Source organism: Vigna unguiculata, chromosome 6 (assembly GCF_037176805.1).
Source record: "Vigna unguiculata cultivar grain cowpea cultivar isolate G323 ecotype 2 chromosome 6, ASM3717680v1, whole genome shotgun sequence".
Lineage (NCBI taxonomy): Eukaryota > Viridiplantae > Streptophyta > Magnoliopsida > Fabales > Fabaceae > Vigna > Vigna unguiculata.
In genome coordinates, this window is record NC_140797.1 from 48,937,023 (window position 1) to 48,950,017 (window position 12,995).

Here is a 12,995-nt window from a genome sequence, read left to right on the forward strand (position 1 = left end):
GCACTTGTCTTAAATAAGTTTGCGAATAATTATTTCTAGGTTCTTTACGTAAAATTCCTTTGAGTGTAGAATATTTGTCTGTAGTTACATTTTTTAGTCTGTCTTTTGGGGTAGAGGTGCTAAACTAAGAGCAAACATAAAATGTTAATTCAATGTATTTATGATATGATCTTAAATTGTGTGCTAGGAAATTATGTTAGCTTGTATAAATAACTGGTACAAGTAGCATGTACTGTATTGGATCTGTATGACTTGGGTTTAGAGGAGAACGGGTGACAAAATCATACATTAAAGCGATCTTGTCGATGAATCCGTCCTTTATTGTAGTTGTCATTTTATTTTTCTCCTTTGGTTTCTGACAATGTGTCTCTACATTTAGATGTCGCTGAAGATTAAAATGAAAAGGTAAAATGACTACATACTTGTGTTCTCTCTACTTTAAGATGATGGGAGTAAGAACAACTAATAGAAATATGAAATGAGATAACCAAGTAAACAAGAAACGTTGAGTAATTTGATGACTGATTATTTGAACTTTGCTTTTAAAATTGGACGATGTTTGTAATGAATCCTTAAAAATTAAAACTAATTTTAGTTTAATTTTGTACCCTTTTTTTTTTCTTTATAAGGAGTAATGGCAAAATATTTTGTTACGAATTTGATGGGATTTATGTAATTAAATCGAGAGCAAACTTTCAATGATAAAATCAATTGAATTTTGATTATCAGTGAGAATAGAACCTGAACTGAAGTAACCAGAAGACATTGCCAATTGTTTTTGAATTGAAATGTTGTACTGTTTAAACATTACTGTATATAGTAAAAATTGAGTTATTGAATAATTAATGTCATTATTAATTGGATACACGGATAGGTTTTAGTATCATTTAGTATTTTAAAATTTAACTCATCTGGATGAAATTCGGTTCGTGTCAAATCGATTGGGTGGGTTTATTCAGGAAAAAGTTCGTAACAGTATTTTACTAGCTTTCTGAAGTGGGCAACGAAAGAAAACATTTAACACCATTAGATTTTGTAAGCGATCTTAGTTAGCATCGGTAATCTTTAATGTCTTTTTGCATTCGTATTCTAATAAAATAATGAAAACATGTGTTTCTAATGTGATGAGTAAAATTTTCTGCCATTCAGAATAGGGGGAAAGAGTGAAAGGGTAGGGACAGGTCCCAACGAAGGAAAAACCTGTCTTCTGTTAAAAGTTGGTGTAATTTTGCTGATAGCCTCCATTGTAAAAATGATTAGTATTGTTAGAGTGCAGTTTTGCGAATGCTGTTTGTCCTTGCACGCCATCCTTTGCATATTGCTGCCACATCATCTGTTCTTCAATCAATAGCCTCTGCTTCTTCTCCATATCTGACATTTGAACGTAAGAGGGAGGTGCCACAGCCAAAGAAGCTGCAAATGGATCTGAATAGGAATTGGAATCTCCAGGTCCTGTTGTTGGGGGTGCTGGCAATGCTAGCATTGCAGGCCTTCCAGCTGAACCAAGTGCCACACTACTAGAACTTCCACTCATCCCATACCCTACTCCCTGCATGGCTCTATTCATCTCTGCGTGTTTATACATGCCATCCAACAACAATGCATCAAAGCCACCACTATATGTTGGCTTTTGGTTCGACAAGTTCGATGTTGATTGAACAAGTGCTGTTTCCCAATCTGCCTCTTCATCAAATGCATGCCATGGAAGAAGCGCTTGTGTGGAACCTGGTGCCGCTGCTGCTGCTGCTTCTCCATCAAACAAGGCCAAGGTCAGTTTATCCCCTTGTGATTCACTAGTCATCGTGTCATCTCCTAAATTCAACAAATCACCCTCTGTCTGCACCACTTTTTCTTCCTTTGGCTCCTCCATCACTTCTTCAACCGTTTCCACCTTGATTTCCTCAGGTGCTGGTAGTGCCTTCGTCGCATTAGGATCCTCTTCCGGTTCTGGCTCTGGTTCCGGTTCCGGTTCCTCCTCTTCTTTTTCATTCGTATTTTCTAGTAGTTCAGGTCTGTTGCATTGTGCTAATGCGGACTTGTCCTTGATAAACTCTTCCATGACCTCTAACTTCTTTAACGTGATCCTTTCAATCTCAGGGTACTCCGAAGAGCGTGCAATTCCAACGGTCTTAGACCATCCGTAGAAGAGGTCTAGCTCCTCAAATTGCTTCCCGACGCGGCAAAATATGTCATACACCTTCACACACTCGCGTACCTCCATGTCAGGGAACCGATCAATCAAGATACTCAGTATTTCTGTTGTATCATAATATATCAGAAAACTCTCCTTCACGAGCGGGTACAGAGCCACTGTCACAATTCGATGGTTCCTTGCCGCCCCTGTTGCATTCAAATAACCAATAACATTGTTTTATGCATGTCTAATGTGTAAACACTAACTGGAAGACATTTCTGATCCTTCATGATAGATTAAATAAACACGTTCAATATGATGATGAAAGATAATAAATGACGCACTTTGGAAGGAAATTTTTTTCATCCAATAATCCCAATTACAAACCTGTGGGGCGACAAGCTAAAAAGCGCTCAAGCAGCAAGTGCAAATGCTGCATTTTGGAAAAGATTTGCTCTAACTTCATGTCATTTACTGGTGTGGATCTTACAGCCATTTCTCTTTCTTTTTCTATTTCTGCTTCTTCTGTTTCTGTTTCTGTTTCTCTCTCCTCATCTTCATCAACACTATACATGCCACGTCTCCCCCGCCGGCTCTGCATCTTGTACTCAAGCCTTTCATCTAGAAACAACGCACACGTGCGCACAAACGCAGAGAAGTCCCATGAACCGGATTTGGAGTTGTCACGAAAATCAGACAAGTTGAGAAGACGAGTCCCGCGTCGAGTGGAGAAGAAAATTTCTTGTTCATACGCAGGATCACCATCTAATAGCAGCCTTTCGATCAAAATGATCGTTTTCAAAGCCACAGTCCAGCTCTTAGTCTTGTTGAGACGCCTTGCAAGGGTGTTAACACATGCAGTGATGAATGCTCGAGAGTAACATGTGAGGCTCAGAATCTCCCTTATGTACTTCTCTTCTGCAGGGTATTCATCGTGCCTCGTTGCCTTCACAATCGCCACATCAAGGTCTGCAAGTGAAGCGCTGCTTCCCACCTTCGCTAGGCCTATGCTTGTTTGATCCTTCACTGCCCCAAGGGCTCTTCTCAGTTTTGAACTTTGTGGCATGCTTTGCTTTATTACCTCCTAGATATTCTAATTTCCTCACCTTTTCAGACCCAAACTTCAATATTACCCCCTTAAATATGTTCAAACCCTGCAAATTTATTTTCAACCTGCTTGGAGAGAACAAGAAGGAAGTTATTGAGATTTGGGAAGTTTTTTTTTTTTTTTTTTTTTTTGTCTTAATCACAAATGTTTACGGATATCTCTGGCATGTATAAAATGTTGTCTTTGTTGGAACCTTCATGCCAGATTTTGTTACAGGAAAACGAAAAAAAGAAGATAAGAAAGGAAAAGGTAGATAGATTTTTCTATCTGTTCTCGAATTCCTCTTCTCTTTCTTTGTTACTCTGTTTGGTTACAACCCCTAAGCTCAAATTGGGTAAGCATTCCCCGTTTTTTTAGCATAAAAACGTGGAAAACAAAAGAAATGCAATGATATTATTGTATGCGTTAATACCCATTTGAAACCAGTTTCACTCTACTCATTACAACTGGGCTTTTCCATATTTGGTACGCTAACTTCACCCTTTGACCTTTTCAACGCCCACTTTAACGACAAAAGTTTTCTAATGAGAGTCCAGGCTAAATTTTCCTATCTTTTAATTAATTTTCACTTCATGTAAGTTTTGTAATCACGAATGAGAATGACAATTTTATTCATAGCTAACAACCTTTGGCGGCTTGGTGAATATGACGAAAACATTACGTAAACGAACAAATATGGCTTTTTTTAGAGCACTCAAATGTTAATTCATGCCTCAAAAAGGCTGAACGGTGGTCACAATCCTCAGTCAATTTGGGTTTTGTAAAACTGTCACAATGTAGTAAAGGGTAACACCACCAACACTGCAGACTATAAAAATAACAAGTGGAACACGTTTGCTGAAGATAATTATTATTTATCTTTCTTATTTATTTTATATCTTTACTCTCTCTATATATATGTCTCAAGATCCGAAATAATCAAAGTTGAAATCTAAGTCTCATAAACACTATATAAGAAAAAGAAAATACCCATAAATCTAATATATCAAGATTTTAACTTAAAAATGTAAATCAAATTCAAATTACTTCTTCCCTATTAAATCTTCATAAACAAATCCATCAACACCTCATGGAGAAAGAACAAAACATGAGAGTTTTTGCATTAAAAAAAATTATATATCATTATCCTGTATAAGATACAAATTATTCCTCTGACTTGTTAACTATGAAAAAGTTTTTTCTTAACTTCCCTAAGATCTAATTTGTTTGCCATGACTGTTGCGTTTTAATTTTATTTTCTATCTGTTTCAATTCCTAGAATTCCTTTATTAAAAAAATATTAAAGATTTGGATGTGTGTCACAGAGGATCAGGGTTTGATTTATATTGTAAAATTGTATGAAAATTTGAAATTTCTAGTAGTTATTTCTAGTAATTATTATGTGCATTGAAATGCGAGTAAAACCGTAATTTATAGTAGTCCTTGAAATGATGTACTAATGCGAAGGAATTGAATTTTTTATAAGTCACGCACTAAGATTCACCACAAATTTCAGTCGTTATAAATTACATTCTGAAATAAACGAAATTAATCCACTTAAAAATAAGTACTGATGTGCCCAGATTTAATACGTTATAAGGATAAACACTTTATATATTATGACTTGTTCTGTTTTGTACATGGGCCTTTTATATGTCTTTAGATATAACTTTTCAACTATATTAAATATAACTACTATCAAACCACAATAAATAGATCTACCTAATACTATAAAAATATTATAATGAACTTCTAATCTTAAAGCATTTTTCCAACTATCCACATTTAATTTTACCCAACATAAATCACCCACAGAAGGATACATATTTAATCCATTATAAACCATCCACTAAGACGCACAAGTTTAATCTGTCATAAATCACATTGTACACATATTTAATCTGTTATAAATCACGCACTAAGACGAACAAATTAACACATATATGATTATACATAATATTCTTTATAATCTTTCCTTCCTTATACCTAAACTATGATAGGTTCAATGTATATGTAATTTTTTTACTTTATAAATGAATAAAATTATACAATCAAAGTTGCATATCTTTTTAGTAGTTAATTCCTAATTTTTATATTCTTTATTGTTAGACTTACCTAATTTTCTTATTCACCAAGTGTAAGATATTATTGAGATCATAATGACTTAGAAGGGAGATTTGTAAGAAAACTCATTGAAGTTATAACAAAAATAGGTATAGTAATTAGTAGTGAAGTTGTTGATACAAGTATTGTAGATGTAGCTAGAGTAAGTTTTACTAATTGAATATGTCTAACTTGTCTTACTTATATGGTTGAGTTAATCTCTTATCAACTTAAATCTAATAGAGAGATAACTTAATTTCAAGAGAACCTTAAATATATCTTATTAAAAATAACTGTAGTATTAGTTATTGGATTTTTTTCCTTTGTAGTACAATACCATTTATACCAATATTTTTTGTGTATAAATATAATTATAGAACGGTAGTTATTGTTGTAATTACCAGCTTTACATTGACACTATTTGGAAGTATATAAACAAAGTTTTAAAAACTGTCTAAGTGTTAAGCATTGTTTTTTACTTCTTTTAATTTATTAAATTGCTATGATAGCATCAATATCATTTAATTGTCCCTTTAGACCTCTTCTATTTTTCTATTTAAGAGCAACAAGAGGAATTGTTGTCTTAAACATAAATATGTAAATTTATATTATGAAATAGTTTTCTTTGAAATGCCAATAAAACAATGATTTATAATGAAATAAATTTGTGTGTCTTAATGCGTATTTTACAGTAAATTAAATTATTTTGCTTTAGTGTATAATTTATAACGAATTATATTTGTTCACCATTTGATTTCAAGGATAACTATAAATTACTTTATTTTAGTGACATTTTAAGAAAACTATTTCATAACACACGTGATGTTTTAAATGTATGTATGCCTCGGTGAATAATTTTGCTTTAATGCATGATTCATAGCGAATGAAATTCGTACAGTGTCATAAAAACAATAGATTAAGACAGATATCAGATTAAGACAGATATCGAAATATTGATTATACTCGGATATACAGACGGCATTTAAACAAATTACCATGAAGCAAATGTAGAATCGACGAACTCCATTATTATTAACCCACAGCAACTAAAAAACAACTTAAATCCCAGTCAACATTTACACAAATTTTCCCATGGGTGTGATCCTTTACACAAATGAAGTGCCCATTGAAAACTTGAAAACACTTATTATAATAACATATAAAATCACAATATAAAGCAGAGGAAGATTTCCACCTAAAAAAAATAACAAAACCAGAAGCCATAAATAAATTCATTATTGGTTGCTTATTTACTTCAGTTGAATTGTGAACACACTGTCCTGATTTCTCCAAGGAAACCTGTCTTGACATCGATTTGACCCATCCTCACGAATGAATCAACAAAGTCAGCTTCAAAAGAAGGCTCAAACGTTTGACCAAATGGAGAAAAGTAAGAGTCAAGAACATTCTTTGTGGCTATGTCATCATTAAGTCTGGCATCAGATTCTAACACAGCAAAACCTTCCCTTATGTTCTTCAGAATGTGTACGTCAAAACTCTGTTCACTACCTTCGTCAATGGCTAGCCGAACATTAACATCCCCATTCTGAGGGCACGTTGCCTGCAACTGTGGAAGAAAATTTGGACTAATCGATGGGTCTGATCCCTCACCACTTGGAAAAAAGTTGTACAGTCTTCTAGTCATAAAGAAGCATGCTGTGGTTCCAATTGTATGTGCACCTGATTATTTTCAAAAATCACAATGTTACACCAAAAACAAAACACTAACTTTTACAATCTTTAACCACACCATATTTGTCACTGTCATATAACAGAACCTAGTTAATTTATCATAAATTCAGTATTTATAGGTTCTCAAGTAATCAGAATACAAAAAATAAATATGTAAGAGAAAGGGACAAACAAGCATACATATCTCTATCAATATTAATACCAATTAATGTGGATTGCAACTGTAACTCTGCATGTGCACCATTTGTAAGATAAGAACTGTCTCATCTGCCACCATTTTGCATTGGGTTTCATACGAAACTTTAAGCGGTCAATGAATTAGGTGAAACCAAACCAATGAAACCAAAGCTAAGTATAAAAGAAAAGGGAAATGAAAGCTGGCACACAGAATGATAATAATACCATTCAAATGAACCCCTATTCTTACAGCTATGTAAACTTAAATATCTCTTCCTCCTGATAAGACATGAATTAAACAAACAAGTCTCACATGTAACATTTATATATCATCTATCAAATACAAAACGTGATACATCTTTTAGCAGAAATTATGCTAAACAGATATAAATGGACTATATGCAACTAACTATTCAGAATCATATAGGTACTAAGTTTATTAATAAATTAAAGTGGTAGCTGTTATGTCAAGGTTTCTTGAATGGTGAAAATTTGTCAAAAAAGGAAGAGATTAGTTAAAAAAATGATGATCTCATATCATATATTTGAACAAAAGATACCGTGTTCCAAAACAATTCCTGCAATAAGTTATACTATTTTTTCTTTATCTTTTTCATCACAATTTCTCTTTCTTCGTTCCTTGTTGGTATAATTACTGTTATAATTTATGGTATAATTAAAAGTTGTCTTCTGATAATTCCTAGGACTTCGACATCAATTTCCCAAATTGGTTCAGAATTTCTTCACTTGCTTTCTTTGTATACTAAAGCGGACAGTAACATCTGCTAAAATAGTTTCATATATAGGTTTGGTAATTCGGCCATTGCACGTCTTTTAGTTTGCTTTTTCTTGCCAAGGTTCATATCACTTTTCCTCTTCAACAACCATGATCTCACCTATTCAGGATCATAAAGATAGCATAGTGTGTGAGAGAGAAAATACCACTGAGAAGAACAAGGTCTTTGACAGTGAGACCCTTATTCAGAAACTTGGTCTTGAGTAGCTCAATCGAATCACTAACATCTGGCATGTCATCTGCAAGAGAAACATTTGAAACCAACCCATCTCTCCGACCCGTTGGAACTTCATATGTTGGTCCATTCGCCTACATTCATATCAAACATGATCTGATATAAACATATACAACAACAAACTCTTGAATCAACAAGAGAAAAAGCATGAATTATAACTCATAATAATGAAGTTAGTAAGTACCAAGACAATAGCTTCTCTAGCTGCCAATGCCACTATGTCTGCACAAGAAACCACACCAGGACAAGAACCTTCTAATTGTGCCTTGGCTTTTTCTATCACATCAAACCCTCTAACCCCCTGATGTCCAAATGCGTTTCTCTCTGATTCTGGACCATTGTCGATCAGAATTGAACCATCACATCCCTGAAATTATCCCATCCATTTCAATAGTTAAAACCAGAAGAAATTGCAGCATGTTATATATATATACATACAAACAAAAACTATGTTGTTATTATTATCAATAATATAACTATATTACCTCAACAAAACAGTCATGAAAATGAAGTCTGAGCAAAACAGCAGCCATGTTGGTATCAGAGAGAGCAGCTTCTCTAACAACGTCGCGGACAATGGAATCTACCTGAGGACAAGTGTTGGAGTAGAAACCCACTTGAAGCTGACCATCAGAACAAACCATTAAGAATGAGAAGAATAAGAGAGACAAAACAAAGAGCACCATCATCATCACTGCAAGTGCAACTGTGTATATGAAATAGGACTATGATACTATATATAAGCTAGCACACTAACATATGTGTGTGTATATATATATAATATAATGGATATTTGTTCTCTACACAAATACATAAATGGTTATTTTATAATGATGCTAATGTGAAGAAGAAAAGGTGTTGATGAGGTTGAAATAAATAGACATAGAAATTCATATTGTAGACGGCAACTTGTCAATAAGTTGGCCACGTTTCAACCAGTTCATGACTCTTGTGATTATCACTTTTCTTTTTCTTCTGTTACCAAAGTCAATTCTCTGCATCCTTTTCATTTATCTTCTTTTATCAAAAAATGCATGATTCAGCTGCACGCACTTCAACCTCTGATTACCAATTATTACAACTTACTTCATTTATTTGGGAAAATTAGGTGCATTAAAGTTTTTTTTTTCAGCAATCCGCGTAATAAGTCAAAGCTAAGGTTCAATACTTGCTATTATTTTAGTATATTTTATTTTGGTAATGCATCTAAGCAGCGTTATTATATTTTTTTAAGGCGTGTAAATGAAGGTCATTGTCATCTATGAGAAGCCTAGTGTTGTCTATTCAAAGTTTTATTTCTGCAAATCCTATATAGGCATATACAGCTCAGCATAAAGTTGCTCTTTCCACATACAATAATGGTAGAGATGCTTCATAAACCATAATGCCATAATATATGGTCTTAAGCATAAAACTTCAAAAAAAAAAAGTTTAGATATATAATAAAGTCTCTTTTACATTCCATCTTTCTAAAATATAAGACTACCTTTGCATGAGTGATGCGTGTATCACCTTTTATCGAACTCAAGAGATGAAATCTTCAAAAATAAATACATTTTATTAAACATCACATCAAATAGGATTTGATATGCATATATTAATTTTTATAAACAAATCAATTAATTTTTTATCATCTTTATGTTAATCCAACTAATATCACATTCATTCATTTTTTCTATCATATCCACTTCTTCAAATTCATTCTCCCATCCAAATAAAGCTTGAAGAGGTACAAGAGGAAGAAGTATTTGATGGAAAGAACAAAATGTACTAAAACTAGAAAAGTGTTAAATTAGCAAGGGTATGATAAACTATTAACTCACCAAAGAGGAGTGATTAAGCATGAGAATTGTCTGTTGTTTTTTTCATGATAAATTATTTTCTTGTTTTTCACCCTTAGGCCTTATTTATCTTATGTCAAAGTCTTATTTTTTGTTTAAAGGCATAGTTAAAAAAAAAGAAAAAAAGTTAAGTTTAAAATAAATGGTAAAATACTAATGAAAAATATAAAAAATATTTTTAATACTTTTCTTTTTTTTTTCAGAAAATATATTCATTTTATAAAATAATAATGAAAAATAGGTATTACTTTTATATCTTTTAATAAAATATAAAAATAACAATAGTTATATTATAAATGATCTATGACGTGCGATTACATGTAAAAGTAGCTTACAGTTTTTTATAATTTTAAAAACAACAAAACTTGCTATCACTTATTTATTTTTCTCAAAAAATAAAACTATAAAATACAATATATATATATATATATATATATATTTTGAAACAATAAAACTCACCAATTGCTTTTTTTCCTATAGTACTTTTTTATCACTTAAAATAATAAAATTAGGAATCTAAATATTAATGTAAGTTGATTTTAAACGAAAAAATTGTATAAAAAAAATCAAATTTATTAATTTGAAGAGATACTGATTTTTTTATGTGATTTAACTAATATTTTATTGTTGTTGAATTCTTCCTTTAAAGATCCTGCAATAAAGTAAACTCTTCATTGTTAGACTTACCTAATTTTCTTATTCACCATGTATAAGATATCACTGAGATCCATAATGTTTTAGAAGAGAGATTTATAAGAAAATTCATCCAAAGTATAACACATATAGGTATAATAATTAGTAGTGAAGTTGTTAATACAAGTATTATATATAAATGTAGTTAGAGTAGGGTTTACTAATTGGATATGCGTAACTTTTTTTACTTTTATGGTTGAGTTAATCTCTTATCAACTTAAATCTAATAAGGAGATAACTCAATCTCAAGACAACCTTAAATATAAATTATTAAAAATAATTGGAGTATTATTTGTAGGATATTTTTTCTTTGTGGTATAATACCATTTATACCAATGCTTTTTGTATTTAAATATAATTATAGGATGGTAGTTACTGTTGTAATTACCATATTAACATTAATACTATTTGGAAGTATAGAAACAAAGTTTTAAAAAATGTCACCTGTTAAGCATTGCTTCTTATTTCTTTTAGCTTATTGCATAGTTATGATAGTATCAACGTCATTTAATTGCTTCCTTATACCTGCTTCGTCTTGAGCTATTTAAGAGTAAGAGAGGGACTTTTTCTCTTAAACATGAATATGTAATTATGTGTTATGGGATGGTTTTCTTGAAATGTCCCTAAAACAGTGATTTATAGTGGATTAAATGTATACGTTTAAGTGTGTGGTTTATAATGAATTAAATCATTTCACTTTAAATATATGGTTTATAATGAATTAAATCATTTCACTTTAATGTATGATTTATAACGAATTAAATTCGTTGGGCTTAAGTGTGTGATTTAAGAACCATTATAAATCACTGTTTTACTGACATTTCAAAGAAACTATTCTATAACACAGATAAATTTTTAAATTCATATATTTTTGTGTTTAGTTCACAATGGATTAGATTTGTGCACCTTAGTTTGTGATTTATAGTGGATTAAATCATTTTGCTTTGGTGCATGATTCAAAAGCGAATTAAATTTGTTTGTGATTTCAAGGACTACTATAATTTCAGCATTTTTTTTTCAGCACTCAATTTTATTCAAATAACAAAATTATTAGAAAAAGGATAAAATAATATGTGTTTTATTAACTTCAATAAAAGGTACAAAAATAATTTTATTTACATAAATAAAATAAATAAATAATTAAGGGTTAAATATGTTTTTAATCCTTGAACTTTGACTCAAAATTGGAATTCGTATCTGATTAAAATTTTGATAAATTTTGGTCCCTAAACTTTAAAAATGAATGTATATAGTCCTTTTAATCCAATTTTGTTAACTTTTTTTACGTTTCGAACGAATTTCTCAGTAAATATTGAGTAGAGAATGTGTCAAACGGTGTAAATAACTCCAATATTTACTGATAGATGTGTTCGAAACTTAAAAAAGAATTAACAAAATTGGGTTAAAAGGACTATATTCATTCATTTTTAAAGTTTAGGGACCAAAATTTATCAAAGTTTCGATTAGGGACAAATTCCAATTTTGGACCAAAGTTCAAGAACTAAAAACCTACTTAACCCAATAATTAGTTATACTATTTACACCCCGTTTTCAATTTACACCCTTTAGCATAGCCTTTCTAGCTAATGAGTCTATTTGGTTTTCATTTTTTAATTCTTACACCCCCTCAATCTTCGTTCACACACCATCTCCAAATGGACCCCAACACATCTTTTTCACTTGGGGGCTTCTCCCTGCACCCCCAAACCTTCTCCTGTACCCCCAATAATTACCCTTTTGACTCTCTATTTTCTTGACCCCAAAACCAACTCTACTGCCTCCTTCTCCTCCCGCTTCTCCTTCTCCATCCTCTCCTCTCCCTCCTGCCCCTCCGGCGAAGGCCTCGCCTTCCTCATGGCCTCCTCCACCCACTTCCCCGCCCTCTCCATGGGCCTCCCCCAACCCTCCCCCAGCTCAACCTCATTTGCCGTCGAGTTCGACACTACCTTCGACCCCTCCCACAGCGACATCAACGACAACCACATTTTTAATTTTAATTTTTTTTTCTAGAAATGGATTTCGGAATCCGTTTCATACTTTTCTAAAACGGATTCCGATATCCGTTTCACAAATTTTAAATTTTTTTTTGTGAAACGGATTTCAAAATCTGTTTCATACTTTTCTGAAACGGAATTTGAAATCCGTTTCATACTTTTCTAAAACGGATTCCGAAATCCATTTCACAAATTTTAATTTTTTTTAAACGGATTTCGGAATCCGTTTCATACATTTCTAAA

At 32.1% G+C, this 12,995-nt stretch overlaps 2 protein-coding genes across 2 annotated transcripts; both read right to left on the reverse strand.

Moving 5' to 3' along the window:
- Nucleotides 1–1,016: 1,016 nt before the first annotated feature.
- LOC114186771 (putative clathrin assembly protein At1g03050) lies at nucleotides 1,017–3,504 on the reverse strand. Its single transcript, XM_028074781.2, has 2 exons — nucleotides 2,522–3,504; nucleotides 1,017–2,340 (listed from the first exon to the last, which is right to left on the reverse strand). Exons 1-2 carry the CDS (start codon nucleotides 3,198–3,200, stop codon nucleotides 1,211–1,213), a joined length of 1,809 nt encoding a protein of 602 aa, XP_027930582.1. The 5' UTR covers nucleotides 3,201–3,504; the 3' UTR covers nucleotides 1,017–1,210.
- A 2,828-nt stretch (nucleotides 3,505–6,332) lies between these two features.
- Nucleotides 6,333–9,037, reverse strand: LOC114186633 (peroxidase superfamily protein). The gene is made up of 4 exons (XM_028074596.2): nucleotides 8,710–9,037; nucleotides 8,409–8,591; nucleotides 8,136–8,298; nucleotides 6,333–7,004 (listed from the first exon to the last, which is right to left on the reverse strand). Exons 1-4 carry the CDS (start codon nucleotides 8,914–8,916, stop codon nucleotides 6,580–6,582), a joined length of 978 nt encoding a protein of 325 aa, XP_027930397.1. The 5' UTR covers nucleotides 8,917–9,037; the 3' UTR covers nucleotides 6,333–6,579.
- Between the last annotated feature and the right edge of the window lie 3,958 nt (nucleotides 9,038–12,995).